This window comes from Anolis carolinensis, chromosome 1 (genome assembly GCF_035594765.1).
Source record: "Anolis carolinensis isolate JA03-04 chromosome 1, rAnoCar3.1.pri, whole genome shotgun sequence".
Classification (NCBI taxonomy): Eukaryota; Metazoa; Chordata; class Lepidosauria; order Squamata; family Dactyloidae; genus Anolis; species Anolis carolinensis.
Window position 1 is genome coordinate 367,942,276 of NC_085841.1, and position 17,930 is coordinate 367,960,205.

Below are 17,930 nucleotides of genomic sequence, written 5' to 3' on the forward strand. Positions count from 1 at the left end.
ACACCCACAGGCTTAACATTCAAGGACATTCATACTGAGATTTTAACAAGCCGCTTAGGTGCCTGAAGTGATCTGGTTGAATAGGGACAAAAGCAGGCAGGGGAGGCTCTAGGGCTGATCCTTCGCCCCAGAACAACCCACCAGGATGAATGGGACTTGGTTTCCACGCACATGAGTGGGAGAGGCACTTTTGCTGATGTTCTTGAGCAGCTTCCTATTCACTTCCATTTGCATCATGCAAATGATGATGTGTTCAGATTCCATATTTATTTAACCCTTCTTTAATGCTTCTCGGCCTTTTGGCTAAGATCAAGTGTAGCATATTTATTTAACTCACATTTATTGAAAATCGCTCTATTGTTTTGCAAGATATATACATTTTAAGAGGAAGGGGGAGAATGAGGGAGTGATTTTTTTACTCTTCAAACAAATCGAGTCTCCCATATCCAAAAAGGCTTGGGAGCAGAAGTCTTCTGTATATCAGATACCATAATATATCCATAAACAGGAAGTCCCCAAGATAAGTTCTGTAAGTTTGTTCTTAGGTTGAGTTTATATTCAACTTGATATTCTGGATTACTGTATATAAGCCTAGTTTTTCAGCCCTTTTTTAGGGCTGAAAAAGCTCCCTTCGGCTTATACTCGAGTGGGGGTCCTGTCTGGCTTCTATTCAGGTCAGCTTATACTTGAGTATATAGGCATTCAGAGTTGGACAGTCTTATCTTATTAAAATCTTATTATTATCTTAATTTACAGTTTTATATAAATATTCAAACACATTTAACCTACGGATGCCTCAAATAATGCAATTTTATTAATATCTATTTCATTTTTGAAATTGACCCGTAGCTGCTGCATTTCCCACCCTCGTCTTATACTCAAGTTAATAAGTTTTCCCAGTTTTTTTGGTGAAATTGGGTGCCTCGGCTTACATTCAGGTCGGCTTATACTTGAATATATACGGTATATGGCAGTGTAGAAGTGGCCTGAGTGTCCTTCATTCAAAAAGTTTGGGGCCCAAGCTGCTTGGAATTTTAGAATAAAATATCTTGGTGTTGGGATATAAGTCTTAATGCAATATTAGTTTGTTTCATGCATGTCTTGCAGCCTGAAGGTTATTTTATAGCCCAAATTGTGCCTTTCTGTTGGGCATGACGCATGAGAAAGCAAAAGCGTCCCTGTCTCAGCCACCCATAGATTTGGGTTGGGGGAGGGGAGAAGGAGTCTTCAAACTCTGCCATGAAGGCACATAAAGAGGGAAGGCTGGGTTTTACTTTGGTCCCAATCCGGAGTGGCCAATGCCTGCACCACCAGCGTCTGCTCCAGGGCCGACCAGGAATGGCTATGCAGCCGTGGCAGCAGTAGATCCAGCCCAGAGCTGAGCCTGGAGGGGAGCCGGGCAACGGACAAATCCCGCCGCCATGGCTCCCTCCTCCTCTGCCGCCACCGAGGAAGGTGCACATGTGGCGAGCAAGGGAGGAGGAGGGCTGGGGTGCTGTGAGGAGAGGTGAGTTACGAGTTGGGTCGATAGAGTTACGAGTTGGGTCGATACAGGGAATGCTGTGGATGTAGCCTACCTGGATTTCAGTAAGGCCTTCGACAAAGTCCCCCACGACCTTCTGGCAAACAAACTAGTAAAATGTGGGCTAGACAAAACTACGGTTAGGTGGATCTGTAATTGGCTAAGCGAACGAACCCAAAGGGTGCTCACCAATGCGTCGTCTTCATCATGGAAAGAAGTGACAAGTGGAGTGCCATCAGCAGGGCTCCGTCCTGGGCCCGGTTCTGTTCAACATCTTTATTAACGACTTAGACGAAGGGTTAGAAGGCACGATCATCAAGTTTGCAGACGACACAAAACTGGGAGGGATAGCTAACACTCCAGAAGACAGGAGCAGAATTCAAAACGATCTTGACAGACTAGAGAGATGGGCCGAAACTAACAAAATGAAGTTCAACAGGGACAAATGCAAGATACTTCACTTCGGCAGAAAAAATGGAAATCAAAGATACAGAATGGGGGACGCCTGGCTTGACAGCAGTGTGTGCGAAAAAGACCTTGGAGTCCTCGTGGACAACAAGTTAAACATGAGCCTACAATGTGATGCGGCAGCTAAAAAAGCCAATGGGATTCTGTCCTGCATCAATAGGGGAATAGCGTCTAGATCCAGGGAAGTTATGCTCCCCCTTATTCTATTCTGCCTTGGTCAGACCACACCTGGAATCACACTGTGTCCAATTCTGGGCACCACAGTTGAAGGGAGATGTTGACAAGCTGGAAAGCGTCCAGAGGAGGGCGACTAAAATGATTAAGGGTCTGGAGAACAAGCCCTATGAGGAGCGGCTTAAAGAGCTGGGCATGTTTAGCCTGCAGAAGAGAAGGCTGAGAGGAGACATGAGAGCCAGGTACAAATACGTGAAGGGAAGTCCTAGGGAGGAGGGAGGGAGCTTGTTTTCTGCTGCCCTGCAGACTAGGACACAAGGGAACAATGGCTTCAAACTACAGGAAAGAAAGGAGATTCCACCTGAACATCAGGAAGAACTTCCTCACTGTGAGAAGGGCTGTTCGACAGTGGAACTCTCTCCCCGGGGCCGTGGTGGAGGCTCCTTCTTTGGTGGCTTTTAACCAGAGGCTGGATGGCCATCTGTCGGGGGTGCTTTGAATGTGATTTCCTGCTTCTTGGCAGAATGGGGTTGGACTGGATGGCCCATGTGGTCTCTTCCAACTCTACTATTCTATGATTCTATGATTCTATGATTATGTGAGGGTCCTGGCAGCAAGGCGTGGGGAAAGTGCTCTTCTTTCAGCCCCATGCCTTCCCGATAGGGCCTCACCTGAGTATAAGCTGAGGAAGCTTTTTCAGCCTGAAAAAAGGGCTGAAATCTCATCTTATACTCGAGTATATAGGACAGGCAGGGCTGTAGCCAGAAAAAAATTTCGGGAGGGGTTTTGAAAATTTGGGGGGGGGGGTTGAACCCCTAGCACACACCTCTCCCCGCTACAAACCTGTCAATATCTGCTTGAAATAGTGCCTGGAGGGACTCTTAATGTTTTGCGTCTCATAGACTTAGCATGGGGATTTGGTTAACCAGTTAAAATTCATGAGTAAACCAGGGTTTTTTTTATAACCTGAAAAATTGGGGGGGGGGGTCGAACCCCTAAAACCGCCCCCTCACTACAGGCCTGAGGACAGGGGTCCCCAAACTAAGGCCCGGGGGCTGGATGCGGCCCTCCGAGGTCATTTACCTGGCCCCCGCCCTCAGTTTTATAATATATTGTATATACATATAATATTGATAATATTATAATGTAATACAATATAACACTAATACCATATAATAATATTAATTATGTATTCTATATTACATATGATATTACTAATAATATTACAGTATAGTGGTATAGTTCAGTATAGTAATATATAATGCTAATATTGTGCTATGCTAATAATACCCTGTTTCCCCTAAAATAAGACATCCCCAAAAAATAAGACCTAGTAGAGGTTTTGCTGAATTGCTAAATATAAGGCCTCCCCCAAATGTAAGACCTAGCAAAGTTTTTGTTTGGAAGCATGCCCGGTGCCCACCAAACAAAGCACCATAGCATGCAGGGTTGGTAAATGTACATACCAGTTGTATATGGAAATAATGGTAGTAACAAGAAATTCTTGACAGAAGTCACAGTTTGTCTGGTTTGGTTATGTTGGTTTGTGATGACAGCTACTGAATAAATGTTTATTTTTTTGTTCAACAATAAATGTGAATTCTTCTTCATGGAAAAATAAGACATCCCCTGAAAATAAGACCTAGCACATCTTTGGGAGTAAAAAATAATATAAGACACTGTCTTATTTTCGGGGAAACACGGTATAATATATTGTATGTACATATAATTTGTAAGCCACTCTGAGTCCCCTTTGGGGTGAGAAGGGTGTGATACAAATGTAGTAAATAAATGCAGTAAATAAATAAATAAATAAATTTTAGACTTAGGCTCGCCCAAAGTCTGAAATGACTTGAAGGCACACAACAACAACAACAACAACAACAACAACAACAACAACAACAACAACCCTAATTAACTTGACTATCTCATTGGCCAGAAGCAGGACCACACTTCCCATTGAAATCCTGATAAATGTATGTTGGTTAAAATTGTTTTTATTTTTAAATATTGTATTGTTCTTTCATTGTTCTTGTTTTTGCACTACAAATAAGACATGTGCAGTGTGCATCGGAATTTCTTTGTATTTTATTTTCAAATGATAATCCGGCCCCTCAACAGTCTGAAGGATTGTGGACCAGCCCTCGGCTTAAAAAGTTTGAGGACCCCTGATATAGGATATATAATGAACTCCTACATGTTCTCAATACATCTGACTATAAAGGATATTGCAACTTTGGCCACTAGTGCAATTCTCGGCAAACTTGAATCAGATCTCATATTCACATAGAGGTCTCCAAAGCAGGGATTTTATTGATCATGCAGCAATCAAGACACACACAACAATTGCATTGGGAAATAACAAATGCTTTGGAAGAGTTCCATAAATGTCAAACAATACATGCAAAATGCAAACACTAGCAGCTAATAAAGTGCAATTGCTCAGACTGGAGAATCATAGACTCACAGAGTTGGAAGAAACCAGGTGACCATCTAGTGGCATGGCAAGGGGTTGGAGAAATGCTCACTCAGATTTGGAGTTAAGCCATGTGAAGCCATAACGGTCGCTATGAAAAAGAAAGAGGTGAACAAATAAAGGGAATATAATCCCTTCCCAGATATACACACCAGAAGAAGAGGGGAAGGCTTTGAGGAGCTGCAATGTGCAGGGAAAAGACTCTTCAAAAGGCAGCATGCTGCCCTGGTTTGCGCACTGGGATGTGTCTTTGGAAATCTGCTCAGCTTTGGGAATCCCCTGGGTCACACTCTCGGCCCCAGAAAAGCCTGAAAAGTCAACTGCTTCCCAAATGGCAGAAGAACAAGTTCATGTTGCTCACAGGGTTTTGTGCTTCCCGTGAAAGCCCTCAACTAGCTAATATGTAGGAAATGTGATCACCAGGCAGAGGTGACAGTTCGGACCCTTCTCCCTGCTCTGCCAATAATGCATTTAGCTTTATTTATGACAAATTCTGTGGAATATTTTTTCATTCATCCCTTATCCTCTGACCTTCTGCACCTATGGATGGTGGCTGATGCAACCCCTTCATCGGGGCACAACACAGAGCCGATAGGGCTGGGGGATGTTGCCAATGCCGCTCAGGTGGGGCTTGATATCAATGTCCTGGGGGTCCATGAGGGGTTTCAGCTTGAAGTTCTGGAGGATGGAAGTGAGGAACATGAAGAGCTCCATGCGGGCCAGGCCTTCCCCTGCGCAGATCCGCTTCCCTGAAAGAACAAAGAGAAATGAAGAGAAGCAAAGGGAAGGAGTGTCAAGACAATGCTTTGTTGCACCCCTAGGCTGCGTAGGCACCTCAAAACCACGCTGGAGCCCCAGAACATAAGCAAACAAGCTGTTCATTGAAGGTTATAATTAAGAACAAGCAAATAAAGTTCAGAGTCAATAAAATAGTTTTAAATCCACAAGAGCAATGTACTTGAAAATCTTAAAGCAAGAGTCTAAGAAAGTCACTCAAAAGCCATAGTCCAAACCAGATATCGAACTCAGTTCCATGAAAGGCATCAAGAATAGTCCAAACAAGATTCAATTCCAAGGCATGAGACAAACTGGAATCACAGGAAACACGGCTAGATTGCAGGATCAAACTCCAAAGTAATCCAAGGTAATAGAAATCCAAACAGCAAAGTTACTGGAACGTACAACTGGATCCAAAGGCAAAATAAGGCTGGAACGTGAAGCAAAATCCATGGCTGCAAGAATATACAGGACATGGAGCAAAGATCTTTCTCTCTTGAATTGCAATGTTGCCACCTCTGCTATGGCAGAGAAGAACCAGGCATTTAAGGGAAATCCAAGGTCTTTCTCTCATGAGAAAACTATTCATTAGAGCACTTCAAAAGCAGTAGTTTACTTCTCCGCAAACATAACTCCTTTGATGAGTTATCACTCCCCTCCTGTCAAACACATTATCCTCCTCTAAACTAGAATGCCCATCTGGCACCTTGAGATCTGGCCTTGACTGCAGGGAGGAATGCAGTTCACAATGCCTGCTTGCAATCATTCAGTCTCTGGTCCCAGAATCCACTGGAACAAACTCTGGCTGCATGTCAGACCCAAACTCTGGCTGCATTTCAGGCCCAAACCCAGAGTCCTCTGGCAAGGCAGGTGCAGGGACAATTACTGGCTGAATGGGCCCAATCCCATGCTGAGGCTGAGCTACAACATGCTTCAGCATTTCTTTTTGGTATCACTGAGGATCTGCCAAAGGTATTACTGCTCTTTTGTCTTTCTACTATTGTCCATCTCCTCGGCCTTTCCTGTTGTGACTAAAATAGGCAGATACCAGGAGTTTCCTCATGCCACCTCCTCCATTGATTTAACAGAAGTGCAAGAAGGCAGGTGGAAACCATAACAACAACAACAACAACAACAACAACAACAACAACAACAACAACAACAACAACATTTTTATTTATTACCTCTCCTAACTGCCATAGCTCAATGCCAGGAAGTTCTAGAAGTTCTAGATTTGCAAGGGCTGTCAGAATTATTCAGGATGTCATTTGTTAAGTAACAGTTTGAAAGTGTAAATAAATGTAAGGATCAAGCCCAACCATACTATAAGCATTAAGAATCAAGCCACCTGTGTAATTTACAGGTAGGGTGGAGCAGCTGTAAAATGTACTAAAATAGCACAAAGCTTCTTTATTGTTGAGGGTTGGGGTTGATGGAGAGCTGTTGGAGAGAAAGTTGCAAAGATACAGAAGAATCGGAAAACAAGTAAGAAGGTTTCAGCTACTTGGGAGTGTCTGGAAGAAGAATTTGAGAAGAATCATATTCTTCTGATATACTGTAAATATTCCTTGTTTAAAGTTTTATCTACTACAAAGAGAAGTTGTGTATGGATTCTCCTTAACCAGAAAAGGAGTATATCTGCTGCAAAGGTGTTGTTTCTGTTGATTCACACAGAACCACATCAATTTCACCGTGAATAGGGTTTTACCCTGCTCTTCCCAAGAGTGCTGGTGCCTCACCAAACTACAACTGCCAGGATTCCATAGCAGGTAATCTGGTGCCAAACTGCATTCATTCTACGTGGGATGCTCAGCCCAGCAGCTTGTTCAGGACTTGGGTTTCTCTGCTAGAAAGACCTAACTCTAAAAGTTGGTGGGATGACATTCCCCAGAAAAAGGATCAGAGACCTCTTTCTTGACCTACAAATCTCAGGATTTAGCAGAAGGAAGCCATGGGTGCAAAAGTGGTTCCAATCTGTTACAAATTTCCAGAGTGGGTTCAGCAATGAACTTCTCTATGAAAGGGACACCTTCTTAACTTTGGCTTTGTGGCAGGTGCATAACATGGGAACACTGGTGGTGGTGGAAGATACATCTCACCATTGCAAAAAAGAATCTGAACGAGTATTGAAAGACACTGGGAACCCATCCTGCTTGGCATTGGACTGTGCCACTCCATGTTCCCTTAGGAGGAGAGCCAAGGGCTGGCCCTTCCTTGTCTCCATAGGGTTCTGTATATTATGGTCGGATTGATCGTCCAGCAGGAGATGGAGATGCCACTGTGTTTCCTTGCCCGAATGCATATCCCAAAACTCGCCCAAGACCTGCAGTGCCATCCTTACCTGCAGAAAAGGGCATGAAGAAGTCACTCTTCCTGAAGGTCCCATCCTTGTTCAGGAAATGCTGTGGGTCAAACTCTGTGGGGTTGGGAAACTCCTTGCCGTCGTGCAGCACCGAAGTCAGAAGAGGAAACACTGAGGTGTCCTGCAGAGAAGGATGCATCCAGGGAGAGAAGTGGTTTACTAGTGAGTTCACACTAAGCAGACACCTCACATTCCTTTAAATCTGCTCCCTTCATAAAGGCAATGTGAGACCCTACCCATGGCAACATTTTGTGTGGCTCAACTGGGGGGGGGGGTGATGTCATACATTATGCTGCCTACATAATTCATGGTTGGAGTGATATCTTTTATGCTATTGGTTTCACCAAAACTACAACTCCTTTTCCCCACTGGCTCCTTCCCATGCAGGATCCGAAATGAAGAGACTGGGATTTTACAAGTGTGAATTTTAGAAGATGACAGTTTGGTGAATGGGTTAAAGAGATGGGGTGGAAGAAGTGAAAAGAGTGAAGGAGGTGGAAAAGAGAGCATTGCCAGGCAAAGTGTGTCGAAGGTGAAGAAAGACCAGAATGACCTGGAAAGGGTGGGAGAGGGAAGAAGTGCAGGAGAATTGTTTTGGATTAGAGAAGAACAGGAGAGAAGGAGAGAACTGGGAAGGAGAAGTGAAGGAAAGGGGAAATGTTGGTCTCTGTGTGCATAGTTACCTCAATCTGACTTTGGTCAACTATAAAACCCATGATGCAGATCAGTCTGAGGTGGCACTTTGTTGTAGTGTTATGTAGTGGGACCGGGCTGTGGCGCAGGCTGTTGAGCAGCTGCAATAAATCACTCTGACCATGAGGTCATGAGTTCGAGGCCAGCCCGTGGCAGGGTGAGCACCCGTCAATTAAAAATAAAAAATAGCCCCTGCTCATTGCTGACCTAGCAACCTGAAAGATAGTTGAATCTATCAAGTAGGAAATAAGGTATCACTTATAAAAAAAAAAGTGGGGAGGCAAATTTAACTAATTTACAACCTGGAATGAGGAAGTGCCGTCAGAGTGGATGATGAAGCAGCTGCTCCCCCCTGTGGCCAGAATCGAACATCCCCTCAGGAGAAGGTTAAATTGCCTCTGTGTCTGTCTGTCTCAGTCTCTGTTTGATGTGTTTATGGGCATTGAATGTTTGCCCTATGTGTGTATAATGTGATGCGCCCTGAGTCCCCTTCGGGGTGAGAAAGAAGGGCGGAATATAAATACTGTAAATAAATAAATAAATATTCTGCAGATTAAACTATTATATTTTAGTCTCCTCGTTTCTAATGCCTGATTGGAAATAGATACTAGAGATTTTTTGGGGCACTGAGCCTCAACAAAACAGTGCAATGCAGCAGCTAAAAAAAACTAACATGAGTCTAAGCTGCATCAACAGGAGCCTAGAATAAGGGAAGTTGTAGTCCCATTCTGTGTTACTTCGATCAGAAATGAGCTGCCTGGGAATGTGTTTCTCTGAAGGCCTTTAAATGGGCTGCATGGCTGTCTGTGAGGAGGGCTTGGATTGTGTATTCCTCAATGGCAGAAGAGGTCACACTGGAGGCCCTGGGGGTCTCTTCCAAAATGAAACAAAAAAATGAATTGCACAGATATAGGATGGGTGACAGAGAAGGTTAGCAAAATAGTCAAAGCTCTCTCAACTGGGTCACCATTATATGGTTCTACACTTGAAATGCACATGTATAGGACAGGTGAGACCCGTCTTGAAAACAGTCAATGTGACAGGGATTTCAAAAACTTAGGAGACCACAAGCTGAACCTGAGATGAGAGTGTGATGCGGCAGCAAAAAAACCAATATGATTCTAGGCTGCATCAATAGGAGTCTGGTATTGAGATTGAAAGAAGTCCTGGTCCCACTCTGTTCTGCTTTGGTCAGACCTCACAGTTCAAGGAAAGTGTGGACAAGCTGGTCAAAGGTTTGGAAACCACGAATCCCTGCATGGATTGAGTGGGCTTGGATTGTGTGACAGAAGGGCTGGACTGAGTGGCCCTGGGGGTCTCTTCCAACTTTGGGATCCTACAATTTTACCTTTTTTGACCCAGAAACCCTCTCTAGTTTGGGTCTATAACAATTCAAGGATGATATTTCTCATATATCACCCCAGACCATCATGGGTGATATATGTAGGCCGCGACCAATTCCATCCTTCATAGAGGAATCATGTTGAGTTCTTGAAGCAGAAAGAAAGGACTTGCCTTGGGGATGATGTATCCTCTGAACAGCGTGTCTTTGGCCACTGAATGGGGAAGACTCAACGGGACAAGACTAATGAACCTCTGGATCTCATGGATGACCGCGTCCGTGTAGGGCATCTGTCCACGGTCAGCCATGCAAGGAAGACGTGAGCGGCCAACCACCCGGTCAATCTCCTCTTGCACTTTCTCTGCCAGGAGATACAGGAGGCTCAATGTCAGGAAAACAACATGGAGGAGACATCACCGGAATCCCGTGGGTGCTGCATTTGTTTTACCTTCTATCTCTGGGTACTTCTGGAGGACCAGGAGCCCATATCTGAGGGTGGTGCTGGTCGTTTCAGTCCCTGCCCCAAATAAGTCAATGGTGGACATTAGCAGACTTTCGGTGGTGAACTCAGATGGCTCGTTGTTCTTCTCCTGAAGAAATATGCATCAGAAGCAGTGGGATCAGTTTAATTCCATTCAGTCATATATCATACCAAAGATTAAAGGTGATGGCAAACATTCTGTCCATGCAGCGAGCTGAGGAGTTAAGTGTCTGGTGACAGATTAGACATGCATTTGAAGGACATTGCTTGTCTCTGTCAAAATCTTTGCAGAATTGCAAACAATTCAACTGAGGAAGAAAAGTGAGAAGCATCTAAGAACAAGGTGGAGCATCAAGGATGTTATCGCATGAGGCTGCTGTTGCAAACTCTTCTTGCTTGAGACTAGCCAATCTTCTTATTGCATAACGACTTCTTGAAAGCGTAATTGGATGATGATCGATAGATAGATAGATAGATAGATAGATAGATAGATAGATAGATGATAGATAGACAGATAGATAGGCAACACAGGAAAACAAGAGGGTCTGCCTAGAAAGAGACCATCCTCTTGGAAAATCCAGTTACCCAGCACCTCCTCCTGCCTTGAAGGGTCTATATTGTGGTCTTACCTGGTCCATTTTGATAAAGAAGCAGTCAATGAAATCCCGAGGGGAGCTGGGGTCCAGGGTCTGCCTGTGGGCCTCCATTTCCTCCATGACAAACGCTTTGGATTTCTCCAAGTTTGTCCCCACTCTGTGATGAGGCCCAGGGATCCAATCCATGAAGGAAGGGAAAGTGTTGGCCAGCTGGAAAGGAAGGAAGAAGGAAGGGAGTGAGCTTCACCATCAGACAATCTGGAAATTGTCCTCAAGTCCTAAAGACACCTTCCAGAGCAGAACAGAAGAATTGGTGGGATGGAGATCAAGTCCTAGGGCATGTCTACACTACAGAATGAATGCAGTTTGACACCACTTGGTTCAATGTTATGGAATTCTGGGAGTCATATTTTTACCTGGTATGCTGGTTCCTCACCAAACTACATCTCGCAAGATTCTAAGCCATGGCAATTAAAATGGCGTCAAATTGCATTCATTTTACGGTGTAGATGCACCCCTAGAGAGAGAGTATTCTGGTGCTCTTGCTCATCTCTCCAGTTGCATAGCAATAGATATGTCAATATATGTAAATGAGGAATCCCACAGTACTCTTCCTGCTAAATGGGAGCGTCAAGCTTTTTGCACCCATTGCAGCTGCTCTTTGAACAGAAGTGCATGTGATCTTCCAAAGCAGAAAAGATCTTTCCCAGTCCCTCAAAGGCTCATTGGGATGCAACTCTTATATTTCTCCTGTTGCCTAAATATACCTTGTTCACCCTTCTAGGAATCATTCTATTCTCCTCTCTTCACATCCATCGCTGTGCAAGGAGACACTAGTACCATAAAAAACCTATATCTGCCCAGCACAGGAGTGTATGTGCATCCAAATGACAAAGGACCTACCTGGCCCCAAGGGGAGCTAAGGATCTCAAAGTTGTCATTCATTAAGGCCATGATGGCGAGGAACTTCTTGTCGTCATAGTCGTAGTGCTTTCCAAAGACAATGGAGCAGATGATGTTGGAAGTAGCGCAGTTGAGCAGGAAAGTGGGGTCGAAGGGCTGCTCTGGAAGGACAAGAGGCAACAAGGCTTGGTGCTCAGAGCTTGGCCTGGCTGCACTCTCAGGCCTCACCAAGACCTCGTCTTATACCAAGGCATTAGACCAGAGGTCCTCAAACTAAGGCCCGGGGGCCGGATGTGGCCCTCCAAGGTCATTTACCTGGCCCCTGTCCTAAACTTTAGACTTAGGATTGACCTAAGTCTTAGGGTTGACCAGATAGTCTTTGGAGGTCTCTTTGCTTACTTATGGCCTTATGAGACCATCTAGATGGTCTTTGGAGGTCTCTTTGCTTACCTATGGTCTTATGAGACCATCTAGATGATCTTTGGAGGTCTCTTTGCTTACCTATGGTCTTATGAGATCATCTAGATGGTCTTTGAAGGTCTTTGCTTAGCTATGGCCTTATGAGACCATTTAGATGGCTTTTGGAGGTCACTTTCCTTACTTATGATCCTAGGAGACAGTCTAGATGGCCTTTGAGGGTCCCTTTGCTTACTTATGGTCTTATGACATCATCTAGATCAGAGGTCCCCAAACTAAGGCCCATGGGCCGGATGCAGCCCTCCAAGGTGATTTACCTGGCCCCTGTCCTAAACTTTAGACTTAGGGTTGACCTAAGTCTGAAGTAACTTGAAGGCACACAACAACAATCTTAATTTTGGATTATTTCACCCTAGTCTGGCCCCCTAACAGTCTGAGGGACTGCGAATCGGGCCCCCACTTAAAAAGTTTGAGGACCTCTGCATTAGACAATGAGACTGAGAGTACAAGATCAATTGTCTTGGTCACCAATCCATGCTGTAGCAGGTTGATGCAGTAAATGAAGGTGCCCATCCCTTTTGTTGGTGGTTCCACCATCTCCCTGACCATCCCTAAAGATCCATATGGAGCGATGGATTGGGCACCTCTCTATGCAAGTTGGAACAGGGGATGATCAAACTCTGAAGGTCTTCTTGAGGAAAAACCAAACAAAGGAAGGAGAATGGAACAAGAATGACCCATCTTACCCCATTACCACCATGAGAACAATACAAAGAAGCAAGAAGAATGGGTTTGATGCCTGGTCTTCAGCATCAAAGTCCCAGAAGGTCCATAACTGAATGGCGGTGGTGGTGGTTGACCCAAGCGATGTACCTTTTGTGCCCTGCAGCCGCTCCAGGAGATACTGGGCTTCCTCTCGGATCCTCTCCTCGATGCTCTTCTTCCCCATCCCAAAGTTGCGGAGGGTGGTCAGGGCAAAGCGCCGGAGCTGCTTCCATCTCTCCCCGTTGCTGAATATGATCCCTGCAAAGGGAAGAAGATAATAGTGGTGTATTATACATCCAGATATTACTAGGAGAAAAATGGTTTCCCCAAACCAACTGGCATCCTGTTCAGCAGTTAGAAGAAGATACTCTGAACTGCTGGAGATTCACATCTTGGGAACGTCACAGAATCTGAACTTGAAAGCAAAGCAAGAGCTAACCCTCTCTGAACAACTCTTGCTAAGAAAATCTAGTGTGGTGATTGCAGAACCTTGGTAGCAATTAAATTCACTCACAAGGAAATCTTGGAAATGTCTTTAATGCTGGGTTACTACTATACAACAAAGTTACGGATTATGAAAACATGGGCAACTTCTCAATTTCCATCCCAAGCCCTCATTCCCTCAACCTGAGAAAGTTCCTCCGTCCAGTCTCCAGGTCTTCCAGTCCAAGCCGGCATGGAGATGTTCTGGTGTCTCAAACACACCAGATACAGATCTATGACACCCAATGCGATGTTCGCCTTAAGACTGCCACTAGTTGGCAATGACTTGAAAACCCACAGAAACAATTAGCCATCATAGCTATACAGGCTCTCAGATATGATAGTGATATAAGGATATCTGGCTAAATCTACGCAGGAGTGGGCATGTCACAGACCATGGTGTGCTTGTGGCTGTTTTGTGGCCCCCAGGAATAAAAACAGTTATAGTTTTCGCCCCTCAAGCTCCATCCATGGCATTGGATTTCAATGCCTTTTTCCGGCTGCCAAGACGCATTGGGAGAACAATGCACACCTTTGGGAGGCTCAAACAGGCTTTCCCAAAGAAATAAAAGACACAGAAATGCATGAAAATGACTAAAGGAGGGTGCAGCTTGGAAAGTAAACAAACTGTAATTCAGTTGGATGCAATGCAGACATCAGGTGAAATGCCTAAATCAATGCATTATCATCCTAATCACCATTATTATTATTATTATTATTATTATTATTATTATTATTATTATTATTATTTATATCCTACTTTATTTTTAAATTCTTATATTCATATTTAGAATTCTAGAGTTGGAAAAGACCTTGTGGGCCATCCTGATTCTGCCAAGAAGCAGGGAAACCGCATTCAAAGCATCCTCCACCACCGCCTGGCGCAGAGGATTCCACTTGAGTGCATTGAATTATGTTTTCATTTGCCTTGAATAATATGTATTAGAGCTGTGCAAAACTTCATTTGTAATTCGATGATCATATCTATTTCGTAAGATTTGTACATACAAACTGATATTTAACAAAACAGAGGAGTTATGTAAGTCATGTGAATGGCTCCAGGTCTCCGTCACTCACATGGTCGGCTCAGAGAGAGACAGGCAAAGACCACACTCACACTGAGGCTTTAACACAGGAAGCCAGCAGAATTCTGGGAAATGGAGTTTAGGGCATGGACTTTTGAATTCTCTGCCACAGGGCTCCTCACCTTCCCAAACTCCATTTCCCAGAATTCTGCTTACCGCTTTGTGCTGCCTCCTCATCCTCACCCTTCTCCCCAAAAGTTTTGGTGGGGGAAAGACCATGTTCATTCTCTAAAGGGATTTTGAGATAAAAGGGGATTATTCAGAGTTGCCTGTTATTTTATTTATTTATTTATTATTTAAACTTATATGCCGCCACTCCCCTAGGGCTCGGGGCGGCTTACAAGAAAGGCTAAAATCTAACAGTTTAAAAACATCTTTAAAATATCTTTTTTAAAAAAAGAATCTTAAAAACACTCCCCCAGGGCTCGGAGTGGCTTACAAAAACAGCTAAAATCTAAGCAATTTAAAAACAAAGGATGGCTGGCATCTGTTGGGGGTGGTTTGATTGTGCTTTTCCTCCCTGAATTAAAAAAATGTTGTTGATAAAACTTTTAAAATTCCCCAAAATCAGTGAATGAGAGAAATGTTCTGAAACTTTGGGGGGGGGGGGGGGGAGAGAGAGAGAGAGAGCCAACAGTGATAGGTAAAGGTAAAGGTTTCCCCTGATGTTAAGTCCAGTCAAGTCCGACTCTGGGGGTCGGTGCTCATCTCCATTTCTATACCGGCATTGCCCGTAGATACCTCCAAGGTCATGTGGCCAGCATGACTGCATGGAACACTGTTACCTTCCAGCTGAAGCGGTACCTATTGATCTACTCACATTTGCATGTTTTCAAACTGCTAGGTTGGCAGAAGCTGGAGCTAACAGTGGGCGCTCACTCCACTCCCCGGGTTTGAACCTGGGACCTTTTGGTCTGCAAGTTCAGCAGCTCAGCGCTTTAACACACTGAGCCACCGGAGTTTGTTTATTCAATTATTTACTTCATTTATACCCGATCTTTCTCACCCCACAAGGGACTCAAGGCGGTTTAAGGTTGAGAACCACTGCTCTAGATGGCTCATAAGGGGAGATGCTTTCATAGCAAATTTCATCCCGATAGCTCTAAAAATTAGAGAGAGACAGGAGTCCCAGAAGCTTCCACACTACATAACAGAAAAGTGACAAAAATTTCATTACATCATAATTGTTAAGATGCAGACCCCTAACGATATATTAGAAACGCTTCAGAAATTATTTGCCACCACCCCCTAATTTTGTAATGAGCACTGAAACATTTTTTCAGGCCTAGTAATCATTATATATACAGTCTATCACTATCTATCTATCTATCATCTATCTATCATCCATCATCTATTTATATCTATCTATCTACCGTATCTACCGTATCTATCTATCTATCTATCTATCTATCTATCTATCTATCTATCATCTATCTATCTCTCTGTCTATCTATCTATCTACAGTAGAGTCTCACTTATCCAACATAAACGGGCCAGCAGAACGTTGGATAAGCGAATATGTTTGATAATAAGGAGGGATTAAGGAAAAACCTATTAAACATCAAATTAGGTTATGATTTTACAAATTAAGCACCAACACATCATGTTATACAACAAATTTAACAGAAAAAGTAGTTCAATGCGCAGTAATGTTATGTTGTAATTACTGTATTTACGAATTTAGCACCAAAATATCACGATATATTGAAAACATTGACTACAAAAATGCATTGGATAATCCAGAACGTTGGATAAGCGAGTGTTGGATAAGTGAGACTCTACTGTATCTCTCTCTCTCTCTCTCTCTCTCTCTGTCTAATAACAATAAAAATATGTATGTCTATTTGTATAATCTGGCATGTCTCCATCATGGCCTGCTGGAACTGGACCAAACTTGGCACATGTACCCATCATGACCATCTTGAAATATTGGTGGGCTTTGGGAGAGATTGACCTTCGTGGATTGGTGGGTTTCCTCACAAACGACTTTCCTACCAGGGAGCCAGAAAACCATTTGCCACTTTAAATGTTCCTGCCAACGCAGTCCCAGTTTGTGGAAACAGAGCTGTTCTCTTGGTGGCTCCTCCCTCACAAACGCCAACAAAGTGGCCCAGAGTTCATTTGGCAAAAAGTCAGAGTGCAGTCGGCGGCACTTCTCCCTCATATTCATTCTGTCATTCATGACCATATGGAAGCAACTATCTTCCCTCTGTTTCTTCTCCCCATCGTTTTTATCCCTTGTATTTGGAGGAGAGAGTTCCCCTTGGTCCCCTTTTGGGAGCCAGCAAACACCACAACGTACCTTGGCCTCGAAAGTATTTCTCTACTAATGGCATCCTCCCTCGGGGAGCAAAGTCCTCGGCCTGATCAATCAGGGCTTCTTTGACGGCATTGTAGCCGTGGAGCACCACAACGGGCTTCGTTCCGAAATGCAGGGTGAAGACGGAGCCATACTTCTCACTCAGCTGCAGAGACAGAGGTAAAAAAAAAACAAGAGGCAAATCATCACTGAATAGTCACCAAAGCATTGCCATGAAAGGGTCACGGACCTTTCTACATCTATCCTTCAAACCGTTATGGTGTGCTGTCTTGGTACTATCTATAAATTGAAATTGAGTTCCTCAGCAAGGCAGAGAGGCTCAAGCACACTAACAATCCTACCTTGAAGCATGCCATAAGGCTCTATTGGGGAGATGGGGCCCTTGCACTTGCCTTGCAAAGCGTCAGGTCCAGGTGGTTGGTCTTGAGCTGCAGAGCGTTCCCGATGATGGGCAATGGAGTCGGTCCGGGGGGCATTTTCGTCCTCTTGTTGGCCTGGCTCTTCCAGAAGGCAGAAAGGAGGAGGCAGGAGATGCAGACGAGCAGCAGAACGGAGGTTGTCCCCAAGGGCTCCATCCCAAAACCTGAAGAGAGCACAACAATGTCTCCAGATCCAATGATGGGGAAGGTGAGTTTGGGTACTCCACATCCAGATATTTATACTCTGGAAATCATGGCTTTATCAGAACAAGTTGTGTTAATCATTAAGTCCTCCAGGTTCCTTGCCATCACCCGGAAACAAACTTCTCTGAACTTCTCTCTGTGTTCTCTTTTGCAATGATATTATCTAGGGTGTTATGTAAGTCCTGGGTGCTCCCTGGCCAAGTGTCAGAGGAAGAGTGCCATGATGTTTGACACAGCAAAACCAGCCAAAACTCAGAAAATCATAGAAGCCTAGAGTTGAAGGCATCCCTAGGACATTGCAGTCCAATCCCCTTCCACAAAGGAAGGCACCATCCAAATCCTCTCAACAGATGGCCATCCAGCCTCTGTTTAAAACCCTCCAAAGAAGGAAGATCATAATATCTCACAGTCAAATGCTGTTACTATTAGGAGGTCCTTCCTTT

At 44.1% G+C, this 17,930-nt stretch overlaps 1 protein-coding gene and 1 pseudogene across 2 annotated transcripts; one reads left to right on the forward strand and one right to left on the reverse strand.

Annotated features, from left to right (window-relative positions):
- The first annotated feature begins 283 nt into the window (after window positions 1-283).
- On the forward strand, window positions 284-431 carry LOC134295753 (U2 spliceosomal RNA; annotated as a pseudogene).
- Window positions 432-4,451: 4,020 nt separating this feature from the next.
- LOC100562097 (cytochrome P450 2C9) lies at window positions 4,452-17,469 on the reverse strand. Of its 2 annotated transcripts, XM_008117022.2 has the most exons (10): window positions 17,257-17,469; window positions 16,847-17,009; window positions 13,085-13,234; window positions 11,795-11,955; window positions 10,925-11,101; window positions 10,263-10,404; window positions 9,988-10,175; window positions 7,759-7,900; window positions 5,172-5,389; window positions 4,452-4,731 (listed from the first exon to the last, which is right to left on the reverse strand). In XM_008117022.2, exons 1-9 carry the CDS (start codon window positions 17,437-17,439, stop codon window positions 5,208-5,210), a joined length of 1,488 nt encoding a protein of 495 aa, XP_008115229.2. In that variant the 5' UTR covers window positions 17,440-17,469; the 3' UTR covers window positions 4,452-4,731; window positions 5,172-5,207. The 2 variants fall into 2 exon arrangements, with proteins under 2 accessions (XP_008115229.2, XP_003224943.2); XM_003224895.3 differs by having other exon boundaries at window positions 4,452-5,389; window positions 17,257-17,468.
- Between the last annotated feature and the right edge of the window lie 461 nt (window positions 17,470-17,930).

Coding starts and splice junctions, on each gene's coding strand:
- LOC100562097 (XM_008117022.2), bottom strand. CDS start 17,439: ATGGAGCCCTTGGGGACAACCTCCGTTCTGCTGCTCGTCTGCATCTCC. Junction 7,901..9,987: donor GAGGATACATCATCCCCAAG/GCAAGTCCTTTC, acceptor CCTTCTCTGCAG/GACACCTCAGTGTTTCCTCT. Junction 5,390..7,758: donor CTTCATGCCCTTTTCTGCAG/GTAAGGATGGCA, acceptor TTGTTCTTTCAG/GGAAGCGGATCTGCGCAGGG.